The sequence below is a fragment of the Marmota flaviventris genome, chromosome 6 (genome assembly GCF_047511675.1).
Source record: "Marmota flaviventris isolate mMarFla1 chromosome 6, mMarFla1.hap1, whole genome shotgun sequence".
Classification (NCBI taxonomy): domain Eukaryota; kingdom Metazoa; phylum Chordata; class Mammalia; order Rodentia; family Sciuridae; genus Marmota; species Marmota flaviventris.
Genome location: NC_092503.1, coordinates 3,411,885 through 3,437,588, shown reverse-complemented (window position 1 = coordinate 3,437,588; position 25,704 = coordinate 3,411,885). Strand labels below are relative to the sequence as shown.

Genomic DNA, 25,704 nt, shown 5'->3' with positions numbered 1-25,704 from the left:
GCCAGCTTCCCTGTAAGTCAGACCTAACACGGTCACTAATTCACTTCTGGGACCATAAGGTCACTTAGCAGCCTCTGCTAAGTTCAAAGGACTTATTCATTAGAAAGCGTAAGATATTTGTGAAACCTGCACTTTATGCACGTGTAATGTAAAAATGAATTTTTCACCAGTATTTGAAAGATAAATGATGGCTTTCATATACAATTGCTCTTTGGTTGTTTCACTTTCAAAATAAAAAAATAATAAAAATTACCTACTGTCTTATTCTCTTGCTATAACAGAATGCTATACAACAAGGAAATTCCAAAGAAATTTGTGACTCATAGTCCTGCAGGCTGAAAAGCACAGGACTGAAGGCCTTCCTGCTGTGTCACAACATGCTAGAAATGGGTGAGGCCCACATGGGACAGAAAATCAGGCCAGACTCACCCTTTTATCAGGACCCCATCATGAGACAGTAACCACGATCTCAGTACCAGTCTTTACCCATTCACAAGGGCAGAGCCCTCATGGTTGAATCTACTTCAAAAGGCCTCATCTCTTAATACTGTCATGACAGAGGTTAAATTTCAACATGGGTTTTGGAGGGTACTTTCAAGCCATAGGCTCACTATCTTTTAGTGGAGTTGTGATCATAATGCCAACACTAGCAAGATATCTAACAATAAATGACATCAGGGATAGTTAGCAAGGACCACGGGTGAGGGCAAAGAAAAGAAGTTGAGAACTTCCAACAGAGGGCAAGGGAACCCATCTCTGGATGTTTTCATTATGAAGAATACAAGCAATAATAAGTGTTGGCGAGGATGTGGGGGAAAAGGTACACTCACACATTACTGGTGGGACTGCTGGTGTTTAACTCCAGAATGATAGGCACAAAGTATGAGCAAGCCATCAAATGAAAGAAAGACTTGGGCAAAGTCCAATGGACTCACAAACAAGAGACCCATGCAGATTTGCTGGGAAAGTTGTCTGAATCAAAATGGAGTCACTTTTGTCAAGCCCTAATTGTCCTCCAAAACCAATAATAAATACAGCTGGGAGATTATAAAGGAAGGGACCTCAATCATGTATTCCTGATAACAAAAACTATGCACCAAAGACTGTCAGAACCGGGACTTTACACAAAGGCTACTACAACCGCACACAGAAAACACTTCTGCAAGGACATCTGCCCAGCACCTGTCTGCAGCCTCAGAGTGGTCCTTCTGCACGCGTGATTTTAACCATGTGGCTGAGGATTAGTATATGCGGACCACTCAAGGGGTCCTTCTCCCTTGGACTATAAGGAGTCCCTGTTGTTTCAGTTTCCTTGAATGCGCACACAGTTCCTAGAGCATGCATGGTCCCACTGCATGCTGCCTTTCAATCAACTAATTTGGGAGAATCGTTTTCAGCTTTTCATGTTGACAAAACCAAGGATGATGAAGCAAACAACCACCACCACCAAAAGAGCCGGCTTCATGTCAGCATCACAGGACAGCTGAACTGAAGCTGGGAACTGCTGCCTGCAGAGGTGTGCACTGTGACCTGAAAAATAAATACAAGCTTTGATCTATCTTTCACAGACCAAATAATTTCCAAGCCGATAAAACAGCTACACATGTACAAAGCCATGTGTCTTTAGTAAAAATGCATTACATTTTCCAATAGAAAATGATTGCCTTCCATGCTTTACAGCACACTTGTGGAGAAAGAGAATACTGTGCTTTGAGCAGCAGAAGGGCTGAGGGGATACTGCAGCTGTTGACCATCATCAAGAAGCCTACCTCCAGACTCGCCAGTGCATGTAAAGTACTATCAAATTTTGTTTTCACAGAAAGAAAAACCTACCTTAAAATTTACATGGCACCTCAAGCAACTTGAACAGCCAAAACAATCTTGAAGAAGAGTAAAGCTGGGGAGCTCACACTTTCTGAAATCAAAACTTAACACAAACCACAGTGATCAAGCAGCATGGCAAGACATCAAGAGAGACAGAAAGCAGTATTCCATGAGAGCCCAGAAGCACACCCTCACCTAGAAGGTCAAGATTCTCAAGAAAGTCCAATAGGGAAAGCAGACCTTTCAGCAAATGCTGCTGGGAAATGGATGTCCGCATGCACAAGAATGAAGCTGGACACTTTTACATACCATATACAAAATATATGACATATATAACATAATAAAACCAAAACTGTAACTGTCAACAAGGATATGGAGAAACTGGAACCTCTGAGCACACTCTGTGGGAAAGCAGGTGGGCACAGCGGCGTTGGTAAATGGTCTGAACTACCACACTGCCCAGTGACTCCACTTCTGTGCATCTCCCTGAAGGAATGGAAAGCAGGGTCTGGAAGACCCATGTGTACACCCATGTTCCCAGCAACATGATTCAAACAGAAAAGCAGAAGCAACCCAAGGATCCACTGGGAGTGAATGAATAAGCAATCCTGGCCTCTACATACAAGATCATTCTGCCTTGGCATAGAAGGACATCGTGACACACACATGCTACATGGATGAACCCTGAGGACATCATATGAAATGAAATAAGCTAGTCACCAAAGACAGCTGTCTGATTCCACTTGAATGGCAGAGAACTTGAGCTACTATGAATAAAGCAGCCACATTCCCCATAAGGACAATGACAGCAGGTGAGGGACTTGGTTCAATTGTGTTTCTTTTTAACAAGATTTCCCAAGCAAGAAATCAAGGCTAGGGTACAAAAGTCAGGGTAGGTTGGAGATGGCACCTGTCAGCTCTCTGCAGTCCCCACGAAGCTGCTCCTCCCTCTGTGTGGTGAACACCTGGCTGCAGATGTTGATCCTATGGAGAAGTGACCTGAGACACAGATGATGCCTCCCATGGAAGTGGGAGCAAACCCTCCCTTTGCAAAGGACAGGTGGTGGAGTGAAAAAGCTAGTTACAGGAACTGATGTCTTCTTAACTGTGACAAGAAGCTCCAGGAAATGGCAAAGAGGAGAAAAGGGGAGCTTCCAACAGTCCTGAGCCTGTGAGAAGCCCTCCTGTAACCGACAGCCGTGTGGTCTCTCATGATGGGTCCTGCTGTGCAATTCCTTATACACAAGATTTCATCCCATAAAGAACTCTATGGCCCAGCAGCTCGGGAAGCTGAGACGGGAGGATTGCAAGTTCAAAGCCAGCCTCAGCAATGGTGAGGCACTAAGCAAATTAGTCAGACCCTGTCCCTAAATAAAAATAGGGCTGGGGATGTGGCTCAGTGGTTGAGTGTCCCTGAGTTCAATTCCCAGTACTAAAAAAAAAAAAAAAAAAGAAAGAAAGAAAGAAAGAAGAAAAAGAATCTGTGGGCTGGGCATGGAGGCACACATCTATAATCCCAGCAACTTGGGAAGCTGAGGTAGGAGGATCACAAGTGCAGAGCCAGCCTCAACAACTTAGTGAGGCCCTAAGCAACTTAATGAGACCCTGTACCTAAATAAAATATAAAAAGAGCTGGAGATGTGGCTCAGTGTGTAAGCATCCCTGAGTTCCTTCCATGGTACCAAAATAACAAACAAATCAATGGAGGTCCCGAAAGCCATGTCACCAGTGTGAATTTTGTACCTATTAATAGTACTAAAGTGGATTAAAAGCTTACCCATTATAATGCCAAATTCTGTGACTACTTCTATAAGCTCATCGATTCCTAATCACCTCCCAGGGAGATCTGCTCTCATTTGGAGAATTAATGACCATACCATTTTAATCTCTGAAAGCTTTCATTATGAAGAATACAAGCAATAATAAGTGTTGGCAAGGATGTGGGTGAAAAGGCACACTCACACATTGATGGTGGGACTGCAAAATGATGTAGCCAATATGGAAAACAGTACGGAGGAGATAGCTTAGAAAACTTGGAATGGAACCACCATTTGACCCAGCCATCCCACTCCTCAGTCTATACCCAAAGGACTTAAAAGTCAGCATACTACAGAGATGCAGCCACATCAATGTTTATAGCAGCTCAATACACAATAGCTAAACCGTGGAACTACCCTAGATGCCCTTAAATAGGTGAACGGATAAAGAAACTGTGGAACGTATATGCAATGGAATATTACTCAGCATTAAAAGAAAATAAAATTATGGCATTTGCATGTAAATGGATGGAGTTGGAAAACATCACGCTAAGTGAAATAAGCCAATCCCAAAAAAACCAAAGGCCAAATGTTCTCTCTGATAAGTGGATGCTGACCCATGAATGGGGGTGGGGGGCAATGGGGAGAATGAAGGAACTTTAAGTAGGCAAAGGGGAGAGAGGGAAGGGGTGGGGGGGTGGGAGTAGGAAATATGGTGAAATGAGGTGAACATTTACCCTAGGTACATGTATGACTGCACATATGGTGTGACTCCACATTGTGTACAACCAGAGAAATGAAAAGTTGTGCTCCATTTGTGTACTATGAATTGAAATACATTCTACTATTATATATAACTAATTAGAATAAAAAAGACATACTTGATATAATTCATATACTCTACCTTGCTTAAAGAGAAAACACTTGAAATATTTCATCTTTATCACATTAGATTTTTAGACTATATTTTTTGTTTCCTGTGCTTTAATTCAGGTATAATTTATAGACAATTAAATGCATAAACCCGAAGTCTATGCATTAGATGGCTGTGTGAAATGTACACAGTGGGTAACCACCACATCAGTGACAACCAAGAATGTTTTGGGCACCAAGACACCCTTCCCATTTTTCCTGTCGATGTCTCTCACCCTGCCAAGGAAGGACTGTTGACTTGAATTCCACAAGTCACCAATACTACTGGTTTGTTCTGCCTGTTCTAGAATTTCATAAAAAAATGTTATTTACCATTTTTCTAAATATAGTATTTGTAGAGGCTGGGGCTGTGACTCAGTGGTACTGCTCTTGCTTAGCATGCCTGAGGTCCTGTGTTCAATCTCTAGCACCAAACACACATACACACACACCCCCGCGCACACACATAAAATCTGTGTGACTGATCTATACTGTCATGTGAATCAGTAGTTCACAATTTTTATTGTTGAACTGTATTCCTCACTACATGCCTAAAATTGTCAACCATTCACCTGTTGTTGGATGGTCGGGATCTCCCAGTTGGGATATATTATGAGTAGTGCTACTGAAAGCATGTCTGTCCAAGTCTTTGAGTGATTTCAGGCCTTTATTTTTCTGCAGTAAATACCTAAGGGTAATGGCTTGGCAACAGTGTAAGAAAAGACTTAGTTTCCAAGACAATTCCACAGTGCTTTCCAAAGCAGTGTGTTTAGTTCAGTACCTCCACCAGGAATGCATATGTGAGTTGCTCAACATCCTTGCCAACACTTGGTATAGTTGGTAATTTCAATTTTGGGTATTCGAGTGTGTGCAGTGGTATCAATGTGGTTTGGATTTGTTCCGGATGATTAAAGACATTGAGCAAATTTCATGTTTATTGGTTTCTACGTTAAGAAAAAAGCCTTTTGTGTAACTTTACTTAGGGGTCTTACTACTGACTTGTAAGAGTTATATAAGACCTTTATAAAATAGAGAATATTTTATAATATTTTGTGGCTTGTCTTTTTTTTTCCTTAAAGCTATCATTTGAAAATCTCAACCTTTTAATAAAACAAAGTCCAATCAATCACTGCTTATCTGGAGGTCTAATCTTTTTGTTTGCCTATTCATGGTCATAAAGATTTTTCCTCTGTGCTTAGTTCTAGAAATTTTATAAATTTTGCTTTTCAATGTAAGTCTATAATCCAATCAAAAGCTCAGTCATTCAAAAATCACTTCCTAAAAAAACTACTAATATCCACATTGAATGACCTTGGCAGCTTGGTTGGACATCAGTAGGCTAGACACTGAAATCTTCTATAATCTGTCTCACCAGGTTATTTATCCATCCTAACACCAATAAGACTCTCTTGAATATTGCTATTTTATAGCAAGCTTTGAAAGCAGTCCTTAAGTCCTCTAAATCTGATATTTGCTTGTCAAAATTATTTGACAATTATTGACAAATTATTGACAATTCTTGGCCTTTTGCCTGTCTATAAAGACTTGTTGTTAGTTAATTTCTAAATAAATAGATTTTGATTAGGATTGCATTTTTGAAGACACATTTGTAGATAACTGGTATCTTAGCAATATTGAAACATGATATATCTCTCCATACACTTAGATATTCTTTAATTTCTCTCTGAAATATTTTTGTATTTTTAGTAGAGATCTGTACATCATTTGTTAAATTTTTTCCTAAGGAGGCCATATTTTAATGATATTGCAAATAGATTTTGTTTGTTTGTCTATTTATTTATTTATTTTGACCTGATTGGGGGGGGTTGAACCCATAGACTCACACATGATAGGCAAGTGCTCTCAGTTTTAATTTCTAATTGATAGTTGTGTACAAAAATAGAACTCATATAAATAAATGTTAACCACATAATTTGTGAACTTTCTAGAAGATTCCTGAAGGGATTTTTTTTTTTTAAATACATATCCTAACCATTTAAAAATAAAGACAAGGGCTGGGGATGTAGCTTAGAGGTAAGAGTGCTTGCATAGCATATGCAAAGTCCTAGATTTGATCCCTGACACTGGGGAAAAAATAATAAATTTAGATTTCCTTTCCCATTTTTACACTTATTTCATTTTCTTGAAGTAATATACCAGGTAGAATTTCCAACTGAATGTATTACAGGAATGGTCGGAGTGGGCAGGCTTAGGCTGGTTCCAGTCTCAGAGAGTGAGTATCAAACTGCATCACATATGTGTTTCCTTACTGTCATCACAGTACCTACTGTGTTTTCAGAGATGAAATCCACCAAATCGAAGACATTCCCTTGAATTCCTTGTTTGAGACCATATCCCCTGTCAATGGAGGTTTAACTTTTGTCAAATGCTTTTCCTGCATTTATTGAAATGGTCCTATAGTACCTCTTCTTTTTTCCTTTATTGTTAATGTTTCAATCCTGAAAAATCATGTTATATTGTCTTTTTTGTATGACTGAATTGGTTATATTTTTTAGTGAACTTTGCAGTTAGGTTCCTGAAGGAATACTGACCTTTGATGAGTATTTTTGCAATTTCTTTACTAGATTTTGATATCAGGAATATGTAGTATTCATAAAATAAGATGGAAAATTGTTCCCATTCCCACTTTTCAAAAGATTGTGCAGAAGATTTTTTAAAAAAATAGAATTTCAGAGTGTTACCATGAGATATGACCCTGACGGGCATTTTTGCTTGTTTATTCTTTTAAGATTAAGTTTCTTTAAGGGCCTATTCAGGTTTTCTGTTCCTTTCTGGTTCATTGTTAAGTTGTATTTTTCAAGGAATTTTATCCAATTTATCCATCTCCTCTAAAGTTCAAATTTATCAGCATGATATTATTTGTAATAATCTATATTATCCCTTTAAAGACTTCCATCTGTAGTGATATCCTCTCTTTCCTGTTAATATGGATGACTAGTATTTTCTTTCCTTAATTTAGCCTTGCCAATGCTTGCTTATTCATTTTAACTATTTTTAAAGAACCCACTATTTGCATTTATAAATTTTCTCTACTACTTCCCTGCTGTAGTTTTACTGTTTGACTCTGAATCATTTACTGGCTTCAAGTTAGACTTGAATTTATTTTCCTTTTTCTAGATGCTTAAAGTGCTACCTTAAATCACTGGTTTAATGGGAGTTAAGGCATAAATTTACCCCCTTGGCACTGTTTCAGTTGTATTCTACAAATTTTGATATAGTTGGTTTTCATTATCAGATTTCTCTGATTTTCTTTGTAATTCTTCCATTGACCTACAGGTTGTTTAGAAGTGTGTTAATTAACTTCTAAATAGTTGGGGATAGAGAATGAATTATGATTTTTAATTTAATTTCAAAAATATTCTATGATTTCAATCTTTTAAAATTCATTGTGATTTATATTATGCCCTAGCACAAAGTCTATCTTGTGTTTCCATGTGCAGTTGGAAAGAATTTGAGTTGTACAATTGCAATGTTCTATAAAGAAAAGTTAATTCATGTTGATGATGATATTCAGACCACCTATAGTTTTGCAGAACTCTAATACGGTTCTCTGAAAGTCACTTGAAGAGGAATGCAAAACACCCGAACAAGATTTTGGGTTTGCCTCTTATGCTTTTTTGTTCTGCCAGTTTTTGTTTGGGTGTGTCTGCAGCTTGGTTGTGAGGTGCTTAAGCATTATGGACTGGAGGAAAACTAGCCCTCTTTAAATGTGCAGCATTGCCTGTGTTTAACTTTACTATGGCCGTACCAATTTTTATTTTTTTAAATGCCATTCACATGATATATCTTTTTCCATCACTTAACTTCAACTTGCCTTTATATTTAGAGGGTATGTATATCTCAGAAGTGAGTCTTGATATTTTATTTGTTAATTATTAGCCAATTTCTGGCTAATTTAGGTATTTAGTCCATATAATTTTAAATTAATTGTTGATTTTACTGGGTTCAAGCCTAGCATCTTTATATTTGTTGCCTCTGTTCTTTTTCCTCTTGCCCTGCCTCCTTGTGGATTAATCAATATTACTAGTCAATACTTCCTTCTGTATTTTAAGTTTTTTTTTTTTTTTTTTGCTTTTCATGATTCCTCTAGGGATTTTAATATGCATACCCATAGCACCTAAAATTAATATTATTTCACTTAACACATCACTCCCAATCAAAAATATAAGAAACTTATATACTATAACTCTATGTCCTTGTCCTTTGTATTATTGTTTTCATATTTATTTCTTACATATGATACAAACACCACCTTAAAATGACATTATTTCTGTCTTAACCAGACATTTATGGAAATTGGAAGGGAAGAACAATTAATCTCTTCTAGTTGCTCACATATTTACCAATTTTAGTGATTCTCACATTTTCCTCTGAATTTTTTTCTCAGCATTTCATATAGTTCTGTAGAGAACAAATTCTCTTGGATTTTCACATGAGATATCTTTATGTCAGCCTCATTTTGAAGACTGCTTCTAATGGGCACAGAATGTGGTGTTGGCAGTGATTTAAATCTCCCTCTTATTTTGATGAGAAATATGCACCACGCATGTAGACTTTACCTGATTGATCAGGTATTGCTTCTCTCCATATTTTACTATTCTTAAATTTCCAACTCTTTCTATCCAATAAATAAATATCCAAAAAGAAACATCTAGGCCCAGATGACTTCACTGGTGAAGTTTTTCAAACCTCTAAGGATGAACTAATAGAAATTCTACAAATCTCTTTCAAAAAAATAGAAGAGGAAGGTCTGGGATTATGGCTAAGAGGGAGAGCATTGGCCTCACATTCGTGAGACACTGGGTTTGATCCTCAGCACCACATAAAAATAAAAAAATAGAGATATTGTGTCTATTTGTAACTAAAAAAATAAATATCTAAAAAAATATAGAAGAGGAGAGAATATTTCCCAACTCACTGTATGAGAAAAATACTCTGCCCTCATACCAAAACCAAAGATTATAGAAAAAGAACTAAAGACCAGTATAATTTATGAATATAGACACAAAAGTCCTATCAAAATACTAACAAAATACCAACAAAACAAATCCAGCAATATATAAAAAATTATCCATTATGTTCAAGTGATTTTCATCACAAGAATGCAAAGTTGACTTAACATCTGAAAATCACTGAAAGTAATGCACTATGTTAACAGAGTAAATAGCCAAAAAATGCTTGATAATCTCAGCAGATGCAGCAAAAGCATTAAAAAATTCCAATACACATTTCATATTGAAAAACATTAATCAACCAATTATAATGGAAACTTTCTCAGCATGTAGGATCCATCTGAGAACAATCTGCATTTTATACCATATTTAATGACCAAAGACTGGATCCTTTCCCCCTAAGAAGAGGAACAAGAAAAAGAGGTCTGCTCTTGTCACTTTATTTGGCAAAGGCTGATTATGAAATAAAAAGAGAGAAAAAGTAAACAAATTTGAAAAAATGTTGTAAAACCATGTCTAGATAAAGTTGACATGATATAATATGTAGAAAAGCCTGAGCAATCCACCAAAAAAATATCATTAGAGATAACAAATGAGTTCATCAAGGCCAGAGGATACTAGGACAGCCTTACAAACAGAATGACAAGTATATATTTTATACACTTGTAATTAACCATTTTAAATGAAATTTAAAAATAATTCCACTTAAAATAGCATCATAAACAATAAAATTTGAAGTAATAAATTTAACCAAAGAATACAAAACTTAGCTTGCAAACTAGAAAACACTGTGGAAGGTATTAAAAGCCATCTCAATAAATGGGAAAACATCCCATATTTGTAGACTTGGTACTGTTAAGAGGGTGATACTTCTTGAATTGACCTACAGATTTAAAACAATTCCCATCAGAATCCTAGCTGGCTTCTCTGTGGAAACTGATGAGCTGATCTCAACATTCACGTGGAAATGCTAGAGATCTGAGATAGCCAAACAGTGTGAAGGGAGAGAAGGGATGGGAGACACACAGGAGCACACTCTGTGATTCCATGCACTTGTAACTCTAGAAAGCTACCTTGCTAGACAGAATGTTGGTGTCCCCTTCTCAGAGTCCCATAGAAGATCCCTGAAAGTGAGGCCTTTAGGAGATGAATAGGTCCTGAGGGTAAAGTCCTCTTACATGGGATTAGTGTCCTGGTAAAATAAGTTCCAAAGAGCTCTTCCCTGAACCACAAGAAGCTGCAGCTTCAACACCCCTGTCTGGAACCAGGGAGTGGTTCTCCCTGGCTATTGCCTTGATCTTGGACTGCAAAGCCTCCAGAACTATGAGCAGGAAAGGTGTGTTTTAAGCAAGCAGTCTAAGCTGCCTGAAAGCTCTAAGACACAAATATAATCTGTAAGTTCAAAACATATTGGTTCCTGGGGCCTGGTGTGGGAATTGTGATTAGAAAGTGGCAAAATGGGTGACAGAAATTCTCCGTTTTGTTAAATTTGCCAAAACTTAAAATGGGTGTATTATGTATGTTAATTACATCTCAATAATAACACTGCTTTAAAAATCGTCTTTTATGTTATTAGCCAGAAAAAAAAAATACTAGTCATGCACACAGTCTTTTAGCACCAATCCAAAGGAGTCTCCAGAATCAAAATAAAACAAAAAACATGCAAACACCAAAGCATTCGAAAATCAGGGAACTTTAAATAACTTCTACATCAATGAGGATACAGAAGCAGGAAATAAAAATTACCTAAAAACTAAAGCAAAGGAAAGTACTTCACCAAACACCTGCAAGTATGATGCAATTAGTTCACCAATGACAACACATGATCATTTTGTTATTATCCAATTTAAAAAACACGGAAAAGGACAACTGAGTATAAAAAAGGCATAAAGATGAAAGTCAAAATTAATGGAGGGGCAAACAAGCAAGAAATGATGAATTTTATAAAAACTAGTTTAAAAACAGAATAATTAAAATAAAAATATCCCAGGCAAGTATGATTACAGAAACAAAGGAAGGAAGCACTGAAAATTAAAGTAACTATGAATATAGTAGGATTAAATTTAAATGAGAACACTTTTTGCAAATACTTTAGTAAGAATTTGGAAAGAGCAAGATGACTTTCTATAAAAATAAACTGCCCCAAAAGTGGGATAAAGTGACAACAAAACAAAACAAAAATCAAAACAAAACAAAAACAGAAATCCCCTTGACCGTAAGACATTTGAACGTCTGTTAATGTCCTCCGCTGGGAAAGGTGGCAGACTATAGTAGTTTTGCAAATTCACACTACTGAACTTTCTCAAAATTGTTAACCTTAGTTATTTTTACTCCTCCAGATCAGAGCAAATTCAATAACTAGGAATAAATTGAATTAGTGTAAAATACAACAAACATATTTAAATTATGAATTAGGTACAAATTTATTAGAAAAGATAGAAAATGTATTACCTTGGTGTATTAAAAGATGAATTCCATGGAAAAGTATAGAGTTCAAGGAATTTAGCAGTAGCACAAAATTATAAAATATAAACACCTATCAATAAATATGGAATCAGTAATACTAAACACTAGAAAGTAGTGAAAATCTCTATAGCTACAAGTTTTTAATAAAAAATAGTTTAAACCAAGAACAGAAAAAATAAAAATGATTTATTAAAATATATCAAATGTTATTATCAAAATTAAAATAATAAAATAATTGCTATTAAAATTTTGCACATATTAGATGTGGTTACTTTACTAAGATAGATCAAATATTTTACTAAATTTAAAATTCTAAAATAATTGCTACTAAAATCATGTACATTTTAGATATGGCTTTCTTCACCACCATCCAATATTTTTTACCAGCTAACCAGTATGACGAGAAAGCAAAATATGTAAAAAATTAATTGTATTTATATTTGTACCTTAGACCAATAGAGTAAAATAAATCTTCAACTGATTAAGAAAACATAATAAATGGCTAGGCACAAAACAAAGATTCAGAATTCTGGTTAATAACAAAAAAAACAATGAGAGCCTGTGAACAATTCTAAAAGAAGATGACTATGTGAAAGCACTATGACATACCTAACTGAGGGCAGAGGTCAGTTTCAACCGATGACATAACTGTGTGAGGGGCCATACTTACACAGTCCTGTCCTAAGAACATGGGGTAAATAGCACACAGCAGAGTTGGGGCCACCAGAGCACACAAAAGTTGAGAGAATTCAAGAAAGAAGAAGGAGCCACAAAGGCAGAAGCCTCCAAATCGGCATTCACATTCCCCTCAAACCCCTGACCTCTCCAATCCTTGACAGGAAGACGTAGCTACATCAGGAAGAGATCCACTCAAATAAAGCTTAAAGTAACTCATTAATAAATGCAGAGTGATTTAAGGATAGTTAATTGACTACTAGGATAGAAGTTAATTATCTTCAGAGAAAGATAACAGAATCTAGTAAGATAACTGAACATATCATCCACAGTGTAGTACACAAATAAGTGACTATACATGCAAAGAGACAGGAAATGGTCCAGAGGGAAATGAGATATAAAGATGAACTTACAAAGAACTCAGATTATGGAAAGTAGGCAAGGATTTCTAAATAACTCACAGATATGTTTAAGAATCTTTAAGAAAATGCGTATTTGGATACAATGATAGGCCAAAGAAAAATCTGAGAACTAAACACTTCCATCTAAAAACAAAAAGCATCCAGAGTAAAATGGCACACTGTACATAGGAGAAAAACAATAAGAATGACCTCTGATTCTCATCAGGAAAAACAAAAAAAGATGAAGACAGAAGAACACTGAACATTTTATAAATGCTGAAGAAAAGGAAATCTGAAGACTTAGAATTCTAAATCCAGTGAAAATATCTTTGAAAACTGGTGTATAATACATTTGAAAATTACTGTAAAAAAACACTCATTAAGTAAATTTCCTAAGTAACAATGTCCATTAATTCTTTTTTCCAAAATAAATGCAAGGTTAGGATTATTTTACTGGGTATATAATATAAATTTTGACATAGTAACAGTTATCAAAACAGAGCAATTGTATTTAAGGATCAGCTAATTAGCAATAAATAGCTAAGGAGTCAAAAAACGATCCATGTTTGTAAAAAACTTAATACATTCAATTCAATGAAACAATTAATTATTCATTAAGTGATACTGATATTTCAACTATCAAGGATAAATTATTTTCATAAAAATACAACTCTTGAAGAAGTAAAATGTAAATATAAAATTTTAAACTAGAAAAATACACAAAGAAAAGTTTATATACTTTTTATATTAATGTGAGATTTAATCAAAACAAATGATGACATATTTGGCTTCATGAAACTAATACAACTCAGTGGTAGAGCACTTGCCCAGCATGCACAAGGCTCTTGGGTCTGATCCCCAACACCACAACAAAAAAAAGAAGAAAGAAAATCTAAATAAAATTTTTGAAAATCACCTGAAGAAAATATTTGCATTATATCAACAGAAAATATTAATATCCTCAGCAAAAAAAATGAAGAATGTAAAAATATCTATTGAAAGTGAACAACTCATCAAAAAATAACTAAACATTATGAACAGATACACAGAAGTCTGAGTAATAAATCACAAACATGACAATATGTTCATCACAGGAAGCAATTAGAATGGCATGTTTATTGAGAAATGTTTTCACCCTTATGTTTGAAGGGTTGTGATTTTTTTTAGAAAACTAAATATGAAAAGAAACTTAATTTGCCCATAAATTTCTAGCAATATATGTTGCATACTTTTTAAAGAATCAGTACTTTTTAAAGAATCAAGCCAGAGTTTCTGCAGCATTAATGTATAATGCAAAATTCTAGAAACATGGCCATCAATATGGAAAAATATTTGATATAATACTCCATACGTATTGTTACACAATTTTAAAAGGGATGAATACAGTATAATTACATTTTTTGTTTTAAAAAAATGGAAAGATAAAAAGCACATGGGCATGTATGCACTGTATATACTGTATAAACACACACCTTTGAAAACACAGAAAGGTGCACGGATGGTATTACAGAAAATAACTGGTATTGGAAAGTGAAATAGCTCAATTATTTCTTTTCCCATGAACACCTCTACATTCTAAATTATTAAAACAAACAAGCATTAATTGCTTTTAAAATTACTGTGTCAAAATTACTTAGTTACACAAAATCATATGATATATTTTACTAACACCAAATATGTATGCCTTAAGCCCCAAATAATATTTTACAATTATATGCTTAAGAATTCAATTCTATAATGACAATTATAATTATTATAATAATTCAGCTAAAAATAATATGGTTCAAGGAATAAAAGAAAGCATTTGGGTTTCAGGAAGCCATAACAATACTTTATGAAGGCTATATTTTCCTAAACTTATAACTGTCATCAAAAAAAAAAAAAAGAACTGTGAACAATCACCTGTTTCTGCAGATGTCAGTACAAGAACTACACATAACCTGATGGATAGAGGAAGTAACAGTACATATCTCACAGGGGGAAGGCGGAGGAGGATGTGCCAGAACACCATCTAGGCCCTTCCCTGGCACTGACCCCTTGCATGGTCCTGGGAGGGGCCCTGTTATATGTGAAAATATGAAATATGCTATATGTGAAAATAAAATGTCTTGAATTTCTCTTTAAAAAAATCCCCAAGTTGTATAAGCTTCAAGTTCTAAAAAATTTGGACATGTCTGTTTGAAGGTAAAGTGAATCACAAATACTGTTGCTTAATCAAAGACATCTATAAAATGATATTTATTCTTGAAGTGGTAAACTTTATTAGATATTTATGTCCATTTATAAAAACTAATGTGCGGCATTTGGGGTGCATGAATAAATTTCTTCCAAGAATTTGAAAAAAAGAAACTGTGCTCTGGAAAGAATGGATCACAGAGAGAACTAAGAGAGCAGACTGGCACCAAGCCAATAAACAATGTTCATAAACTTAACAACAGAGTTGGCATCACTGGAGATGCACTGCTCAGACCTGGAAACACCACAGGGAAGTAACAGCAGTAAAAGCTGGTGGCAACCACCAATGAACTGCCCCGGGCGAGGCAGATAAGCAACAGATCAGTGGCCAATTCGTGAGGAACATATCTGACATGGTTCTGAATCCCCTAGGCAAGATGCTGGTCCTCAGACAAAAAAGCATCAGACTATTTTAGCCCAATGCCATTAGAAGATACAATGAATCTAATTTTACTTGTTCTGATTCCATGTTCATCAACAAACTTACGATTGCTACTTGGCTTCCTAAATGATTCTGATCACAAAAAATGCCAATATTTTTGTCCTTGTGCTTCAACATGTTTGAAGATCAATACAATGAAATTCCAGTTTTATATATTAATCACATTAGCTTTGTGGATAAGATCTGGATTATGAAAAGTGAATCCATTTTCATGTACTTTGGGGTCTAGGAGGTTTTGACCAAACCCCATGCTCTGGTGAACTCAAGGCAAAACCTTTCCCTTTAAAGGCACCTGCTTTGGAGAGGCTAGTTTTCATCTCTGTTTTAATTATCCTACCAGTACATTATCAGAAATTTTGCCCCTGCCAAAAAGAGGGAAATATCCAAAATAAACATTTAACAATATACACATGAAACAGAAAAGCAAATCATCTTACATTTCTTCTGTCAAATAAAAACTTATACCAAAGTACATTTCTTAAATAATTATCAATTAATTCCAGATAATACTTCCTGGGCTTCTAAACTTTGTAAAATCATTTTTACCTATGCGACTGATTATGGAGATTTAGAGATCCAGTCTGGTACATCTCTTCCAACTGTTTCCTGTTCCCAAAGTAAAGGGCAAGGTCAGTGGCGATGATGGCTTTGCGGATGATCTCCAGCACCTGCTCGTACTCACTGGAGCTCAGGGTGGAGAAGATATTGTGCCCTTCCAACTGCAGAGAAACACAAATGAACACCACAGTGAGCACAAAGCTCAGGCCCAGACACCTGCAGCTGTTTGAAACAGCAGTCAGTGATGACACTTGGCACACCAATGACAACTTTGGGAACAAAAGGAGAGTCTGACAGGACTGCTGTGGGGATGCGGTTTGGACTCTCCACATGCCCCAGCGAAGCTTCCACTTAAAGAACTATTTTAACTGTAGAGACATCCATCACTCACTATCACAAAACCCCAGGGACTTAAATATATCTAGTTTTTGTATATTTCTGGTAGTTATTAGGACTAGAAAATGTAGAATATTTAGGTTGAAGTTTTTTTCTCTTAAGGTAATTTCAGAACTTAAGGTTTATATCACACTGGAACTCATGGACTTCAAAAGGTATCTATTAGCATGTGTACTGCATGTTGTCACAAATAAGTAGCAATCAACTTTTATTAAAAGAAAATGTGCCACAACTAACCTAACATTTATTCACACATTTTAAACTCTTTACAGGCATCAACGCATCCACATGACACACAAGCCAGCAGAGATTCCACAACTACTAGCAACTTCTGTTCCCCGGGGGAGACAGGAAGAGATACATCCTCACCCAGACTGAGCACAGAGCACTGTAATTCCATTCTGTTCTCAGAGATATTCTTCTAGCTATAAAATTTCATAAAACTTTTCAGAAGAGTTTCTTCCTCTGAGAATTTTAAGCACTTTTTTTCAGTAAAAGTTTTTATTCAAACTAAAAAAAGGCTGAGATGATTATGATGTATTCAATTTGTGGGTTCATCAATTTTTAATGATTTTTTAAATCAATGGTCAATATTCCTATGATAAACTGATTTTATTTCACTTAATCTACACTTATTGACTGATAAAACACATTACAAACTTGAAATTATTATAGTATGCTTCTTTTTTAAAAAATATTTATTTTTTAGTTTTAGGTGGACAGAATATCTTTATTTTTTATATTTACTGAGTGCTCTACCACTGAGCCCAGCCCCAGCCCATAATATGCTGCTTTACAAAATCAGACATCACACTAAGGCACTGTGTGCTTCATATTCTGAAGAACAGCTGTATGTGACCATTTGTTTTCAAACATTAGAATCTTCCTATGCAATTTGCTCTTGAGATTTTAGACATAAACGCATACAGCAAATGGACTCAGTTCTTGTAGGTAATTTCAGGACAACAGTAATGAGAAGACCTTAAATGTATGATGACCCGAGCTTATAAGCACTTTCCAACACGCGATTTCACTTTCAAATTACAAAATTAGCCTTTGATGTCTATCTAAACTGAAATACGTGCTGAAGTGTTAACTAAGATGCTTCTTTGAGTGAAGGGAAACTAGTGCTTACATAAGCAGGTTGAGTTTGCAGTTTGCAGCTGAGACATGCGCATTTGAAGCTCCTTTCATGAAAACAACAGGGCCCTGGTGATGCGATGAGGAGGAGCTAAGAAGGAGCATACAAAGGCTGAGTTCCCAAGTGGAGGGTGCAAGAGCTGCTGGGCTTGGGACACTCCAGCACAGCTAGCTGGTGACTGCTTGGGACAGCACTGGGCAGGGGGCATGACTCCATTGCTATCAACCTTGACTCTCCACAGCTGTGTTGTGGGAATCTCTAGGAAGGAAGTCTTCACTCTGGTCCATGCTATGGGCTCTGCTTTCTCTGACTTGATGAAAACCCCAGTGAAGCAGCTGCCTCTGCGTCAGCGTGTCCTGCTTCAAACCTGCGTGTGCCACTTCACAAACACGTCTCATGTCAGAGTGTGTTTGGTTGGCTCACCAGAAGGTCTCCTGAAGGGACTTGTGCTGGCACACTTCATGCTTCCTGACCTGTTTTTGTCTTTTATTTCCTCTGTCACAAACACCACAATGATCTGTTCAACTGTAATGTAAAAAAATATCCTAGTATGCTGTTGAAATTTAAAAAAAAATTCTCTCTAAAATACAGACTTCTTAGCCTGGGTTCTGTAAGTTCAGAGTCTGAGCTTGCTGCACGTCTTCTTGTGTTTTCATGAGATGCTCAAGTGTCTGTGGGACAAGAGGATCCATTTTAATGGATCTGTGTATTTTGCTGGCTACTTTAGATTCATTTTTCCCTTTACTACTTTTCAATATTAAAGGAAACTGGCTTGGAAAAGTTCAGTAGAAGCCTTTATGATGAAAAGATGTAACTAGGGCTTTAACATTTTGCAATAGTAAATGGGATGAATAAATAAATACACAATTCTTTAAAATTCTTTAAAAGAATTTAAAATTCAAAATTCTTTAAAAGAATCTAGCAAAAATGAACTAAGGGAGATATTAGCAACCAAATATGCCAGAAAGAGAAACTGCTTAACTGTCCCCACCCCCAACTACTACTACTTCTTCTTCTTTCTTTTCTTCTTTCTTATTCTTCTTCCTTCCTTCTTCCTCTCCTTCTTTCTTTTTTTTTCTTTTTTTTTTTTTTTACTATACTAGGGATTGAGACCCAGGCCTCACAGGTGCTAGGCAAATGCTCTACCACTGAAATATTTTTTAAAGTTCAAATTTCACATTAGTTAACACACAATAAAAACCCCTTAAAGTGACATAATAGTTGTACACATCAATGAATAAGTTTATTATTCTTAATTCCAGATTACATAGATTGAAGTTGATGTTGGTTTAATTTAGTTGATCCTATTTTACATTAAATCAAGCATGAAATAGCAGACTTCAGATTCTTTATACCCAGGAATATTTCAAAAACTGTGAACTGGGTTAACAGTATGTAATCTTTATCTCTGCCAGAGTATTTGAGTGGGCTGTTTGTAAATGCTCAAAGCAGCTGAGCTCCGGAGACGGTAGAGAATTGAACACTGCTGAAATTGCTCTGATGCTGGGAGATCACCCAGGACCCACCTGAATGGATGCTCCTTGAGTCCTCTCCAGTTCTTGGGATAATTCTAAGCACCTCCTCCACAGTTGTGTCCTTCCCACAAATGAAAACCCCACGATCTGACTTCACTTATTCAGCAGATATTTAGTCTGCAGTGTTCCATTTTATGTGTGGACATAGTAGTTTAGTACCCACTATATCCAAGGTCATAAACAATAAAAGTTGGTTTTCTGAGGAGTTCATAGTTAAAAGGTAAGGGTATAAGTATGCAATTAAAATAGAACATTCTCTGTATTTGAGCTCAATGAAGGAGACCATGTGAGGCTTTTCCTGGGAGAGGACATGGATACTACAGGACAAACAGAAGCAGCAGCAGCCTGTGATATGGAGCTCCTGAGACTACAGAAATCATGATATTTGAAGAAAATCACAAAAATTGCTATACAACCAAGGCAAATTGAATGTAATAATCTAAGTCCAAGTTTTCAAAAGGCATTAATGTATTAAAATATCATCCTGGAGGGCCAGGTGCAGTGGCACACACCTGTAATCCCAGCATCTCAGGAGGCTGAGGCAGGAGGATCACAAGTTCAAGGCCAGTAACTTAGTGAGGCCCTAAGCAACTAAGCATGTCTCAAAATTTAAAAATGTTTTAAATAGGGCTGGGGATGTGGCTCAGTGACTTGAGTGCCCCTGGGTTCAATCCTCAGTACTTCTCCCAAAATTTATCCTGGAGGTAATAAGGAGCAATTGATAGTTTTAAGTTAGGTGATAGCATGAGGATTGTTTCAGAAAAACTGCTAGTAAGTCAACACAAGATAGGAACAGAAACTGATCCATCAGTCTTATTTTCAGCAAGTTTTAAAAATATTACTATTAATCACAAATAATCTCCCCCAAAACTCTATTCTGCTCATCCCTAAAGGAGATTCTTTCAGAAGGGCCACAACACCTAGTTTCTACATCTGGATTGCCAACCAATCCTGGCTTTGACCCTGGCAATCCTGCCCTAAGTGGGTTGAAGATTCCTGTTCCAGGAAGCCACAGGGCTGGGCTAGATCATTCAGATGTTCTGGCACAAAAAGTGTTAAGTCAATGATACAATACTCTGCATCGAGCATGCTTTTAAAATACACAGAGTGCTTGTTTTGCTGTTTAATCACCTACAGCTTCAAACCACAGGTTAGGAAGCACTGCAGTATTTGATTAAGAATACAGGCTTTGGGGACCAAACACCTCCTGTTGCTCATCTTGTTCTCACTAGTCATGTGACAAATGGACAAATCTCTTAATCTCTTTGATGCATTTTATTCTTATTTTTTAAATGAAATGAACAAAAATAATCTTATAGGAATATTCTAAACAACTGAATGTATTAAAATATGCAAAACACACTTACGGTTCACAGTAAGTACCCAACAGATAAAATGAGGGTGGTGGTGATAATGATAAAATCCACCAGCATGACTTAAGAGCCAAGAGTTAAGGGAAAGAGAGAAGGAAAAGCAAATGAAGAAACAAACAGATATGCTCCAAAATGAGTTTGATGGCCAAAGACCATTTGTATTCATTGGCAGAGAAGGAGAGAATATAAGCCAGCCCCCAGGTTATACATTTTAATTTGTTAGTAAAGGTCATGTTGCATGCAAGTACTATTTTGCTATTATTGAAATAGACAGCAGTAAATTCTATGAATGGAATGAATTGGAAGACTCTAGCTGATATTCATAAATATTATTGCTATAAAACGTAATGAAAAAGTCATGGGATCCCAAAATACACATAGATAACTTTCTGAAATTTTATCATGTTTCAAAATCATTAGATAATTGAAGATTAATAAGAATACTGTCTCATAATGAGACTAAATATTCCTAATTAGTTCAGTTTCTAAAACTTGACTTTTGAGAACTTAACAGAGTATTCTCAGAGGGCAAAGGATAGAAAGTAGATAGTTTCAATATTCAAAATGATCAGTAACATCTCATTAGAAAATAGAACAAACTGATTTAATACAGCAATAATAATGCTTCTCTCACAAGGGTTAAAATACGAACATTATAGGTAAGAATACAAAGTCACCTGCTTCCTTGGATGTCGATGGCCACACAGAATAATCTCGCTGGAAGGCACCTCACTGGCCTTCTGCTCCTGGGCCACTAGGAGAGCCCTGTGCCACGGGGGACACAGCCACTTCCTTCTCCTACATGAGACCTGGAGTTTCTACCCTCCAAGATTTGCCCAGTTGTCCTGCCCACTCTGACTCCTCCTAACCCACACTGTACCTTCACAACCCCATCTCTGCACAGAAGGACAGACCCAGAGCTTGGTATAGACACGAGCAAGGGGCACCCACTGTCTTCACCAATTTACAATTCAAAGGAATTAGAAAGCTATGCTTATAGCAGAAAATTTCAATACAAAATTAAAAAAAAAAAAAAAACCTAAGTCATACATATGTTTGAGACACCCAGGGATCATGGAAAAGGGGCATAATGCTGTGCCCTGCTCTATGGGAATTCCATAAATGATGTCACCAGAGAAATTAAAGCACAACCTGAGCCTAAAAAATAAGAAGCTGGTTCCAGAAAGAGGGAGGAGAACAGCACAAGCGTCTGGCAGATACCATGGTCCTGCAACAGCAGAGGCCATTCATAAAAGATTTATATATCAATTATAAAACTGGGAATTCATTCCTAAAGCTTCAGAGAGCCACTGATGACGCTGTCACAGGAGAACACCACCTCAGGCATGGATCTGGAGGATAGGTTTGAGGGACAGGTTTTAGGGAAAGGCAATAGAACAGAAGAGCATGAGACTGGAATGGGGAGTCGAGTAGGAAAGGTGGTGACAGGCCCTCAGGAAGCTGCAGTGGCCAGAGGGGCCCTGACCTTCACTGAGGACTGAGCAGGAACTTCTGCCTTCAGAACATCCACTGTGTCCTCAGAGTGGCAGGCTCACTCATCAGCAGCACCAGCAGAGAACAGGAAGCTCAGTGAGTGCCGAGACTGTGGGGCGCCCTTCTCTCTGTGCTTCACAGTCTCCTTATCATGACTCGCCTCACCCCTCGTCCACTGCACCCTTCTCACTCTGACACTTGTACTCTCCTGGTCTCTGCCTGCCCACCCGAGAGCTGTGTGGACGAGGGAGTCAGAAGGGTAGTTTTAAGATGTATTTGACAACTGCCTGCTTATTGCTGCTGCTGAGGTGGCCAGTAGTATCCTTCTGCTTGCCCAGACTACCCAGCAGGTGACACTGGGAGCCAAAATGGAAATCAGCACTCACAGAGCCCGGTGGGTGCCCAAACAGGAACCATTCCCAACACGATGCAGTACACTGAACTGGGTATCTTTTTTATCTGGCTATGCAGATGGATAGTTCCAGCTAGACCCACAGTCATTTGTGACAGTAGTAGCTCAGGGGGTCTGGCTGCTCCACACAGCTGCTGAATCACAGGATTAGTTTTAGTCTATCCTAGTGGCAATCTGCTTTTTAATGTTGGCCTACTTCAAAGATAATTCTATTATATTATTATTATATTATTATTATATCTATTATATTATTATTTAATTCTATTAAAACAGGCTTTCTAAAGGAATATTATGAAATCTATTAAAATTCATTTGCAGATTAAACAACTAGAAGCACTGCCATCATCAAACATATGAATTTACTTAGGATATGGGATGTGAATTCAGTGAGTTCTAACTGAAGGCATACTGATGTCATTTCCAGAATCCATCCTTCTAGTTGTACAAAAACATACCTTCAAATAATGAGTGAGTGAGGTCAAAGTAAATATAACTTCGATGAAGTTCTACAATGTTCACCTACTTACAAAAAGCGTGACTTATATATATTTCTAAACACACCTTCTATCCTCATTAAATTTCTAAGTGTGCTGCATGTATGCATGCATCTATTCAAATATACATCATTTATAAAAGAAAGGACCAATGCTCACATAGAGCTCTCAGGGGCAGAACTCATCTATAAACAAGTGCAACATCAGCCACTCTGCTACTTAGGGGTTATAGATTGAAAAGAACTAAAATATCTAACACTCCATATCTAACACCTCTTTCGCTTTTACCCAGCAGGATATCAGAGCAGCAGTTGCACATCAGGAATTTCATCATTTACCTTCTCAGTGCCCAGACAGCTAAGTTTAGTTGGGTTTTAAGGTTTGAGCATGCAGTACTACCAACCCTTTGGGCACACAGGCCAAATGAGGAGCACTAGAGAAGCCTTAGAGAAGCTGAAGAGAGAAAGTGATACCGGGCTGTCCAGAGGGAAGCAAAAAACCGCGCCAAGTGGAAAAAGCCTTTCTGTTTGCCCTCTGTCCATGGACAGCTACCGCTAGACTCACTGCTGGCACTTCTCCAGGCGCCTCTGGAGACTCGAGACTTCCTGTAGACTCGCCACCCAGAACACCCACACAGATTCCTTTTCCTTTGTTAGGTGCTGGCGGTAGGAGGGAAATACAGGGTCCACCGTCCTTAAACCAACACAGGTCATAATTTAAAAACTCTCTCTGTGATAGGATTCAAACCATTTTGACACAACAGCTACCTTGTTACGCTGAGGCTGAGAAAAAGGTTTAAGAAAGAAGGAGCGTAACAAGTTTTACTGAAACGAGTTCTACCATCAACCAGAGCAATCACCAGAAATATCTTAAAAGCAATAAAATAAAAACCCACATGCAAGAAAAGATAAAAGGAATTCAATGCACTTAAAAACCTTGAATTTACCTAACTTTTAAGATGCTGAATACATTCTGGTTTCAAGAATATGATAATCCATATAATTAAACTATGTAAAATGAAATTTGCTTTTGGAGATCATATATTATTAATATAACCTGTGGAAAACAAATGTAATTGCAAAATATATATATTTGACATCTTTGTCAAGGATTTTTTTATTCAAAAGATCCACATAATCATTTAGTTATGACTATAAATATAAGATAGCACAATAAAATGCAACTGATGTTTCCCAGTAGGCCTAACAACATTCCCGTCTCACCTAGGAAGCATCAGCACCTCCCAAGAGGCCCTGGGCATGGGCCCAGTGGGCAGGGCTCACCTGCAGGATGGAAACTGTCTGGGAGAAGTGGTGCTGCTCCATGGTAGAGGTGGAGTAGAGAGCTGCCAGCGGGTGGTCGAACTTCTGCAGGTAGCTGTTACTGAAGCCCCTGTGGTCCAGGTCATGACACAGACAGGCGATCAGCAGTCCTTTACGCTTAAAAAAATAAGGCAGAGATGTTCAAAACAAAGAAATGAGACAGGAGGACACCTGCAGCTCACTTTCACATTTATTTCTGCCTTTAATATATTCAACACCCTTAGGAATATTTAAAACTTCAGGGAATCAAACTTCTCTTGACCTCTTTGTTTTTCTGCATATGAACTTGACAGTCAAATTATTCTCGAGTCTTCCTGCTCAGCTCTAAGAGCAAGTGCAGGAGGTATCAAGTGTTCTGAAGCACTGTGGAAGAAGCAGATCTGCACAAGGAGAGGACAGCTTCAGTTCTCTTTCATTTAAGACCAATCTGATGCTAAATTCTAACAATGTTATTGCTATTATAAACAATGAATATAATAAGTTATCGTATGGCCTGTAAAAATGGCAAATTATGTAGAAAACTTTAAAAGGGCTATAAAGGATCAAGGAAGACAGGCTGAATATTAAATAAAGTAGCCAGAACAGGCCTCAGGAAGGTGGTCAGAAGCAAGAAGGTGTAGGAAAGAGCACAGCAGAAGGAACAGGAGAGCACTTCCTGAGAGAGGTCTGAGGGAAGACAGGATGCAGTCCTATCCAAGGGACGACGAGGGATGACTATGGGGCTTTTAGCAAAACAGTGTCATCATCTAATCTTTATTTTTAATTTTTTCCATATTTTTATTGGTGCATTATAGTCGTACACGGGATGGGACTTTTTATTACATATATTTCTACCTGCACACAATGCAGCAATCTGACCTGGCCCTCATCCTTCCCCCATCACTTCCCCTCCCCCCACCCCTGGTCCCTGTCCTCCACTAATCTACCTTTGATTTTCATGACATTCTCCCCCCCCCCCCCTTTTTCCTTTTCTTCTCTAGCTTCCACATCTGAGAGAAAACATACAACCCTGGACCTTCTTACTTCACCTAACATAAAGGTCTCGTGTTCCATCCATTTTCTTGCATATGACATAATTTTTTTTTTTTTTTTTTTTGGCTACTAGGGATTGAATTCAGGGGCACTTGACCACTAAGCCACATCCCCAGCCCTGTTTTGTATTTATTTACAGACAAGATCTCACTGAGTTGCTTAGGCCTCACTTTTGATGAGGCTGGCTTTGAACCTGCAATCCTCCTGCCTTAGCCTCCCAGAGCCACTGGGTTACAGGCATGCACCACCACACCCAGCCTCA

The 25,704-nt window shown here is 37.2% G+C and overlaps 1 protein-coding gene across 2 annotated transcripts in view; it reads right to left on the bottom strand.

Moving 5' to 3' along the window:
* The window catches only part of Pde10a (phosphodiesterase 10A), a 267,554-nt gene that overhangs the window by 19,479 nt on the left and 222,371 nt on the right, over nucleotides 1–25,704 (bottom strand). For both annotated transcript variants that reach the window (XM_027939403.2, XM_071612857.1), the window contains 2 exons: nucleotides 24,372–24,527; nucleotides 16,232–16,404 (listed from right to left, as the gene is read on the bottom strand). In XM_027939403.2, coding sequence (XP_027795204.2) covers nucleotides 16,232–16,404; nucleotides 24,372–24,527 — 329 coding nt within the window. The remainder of the gene's footprint in view (nucleotides 1–16,231; nucleotides 16,405–24,371; nucleotides 24,528–25,704) is intronic.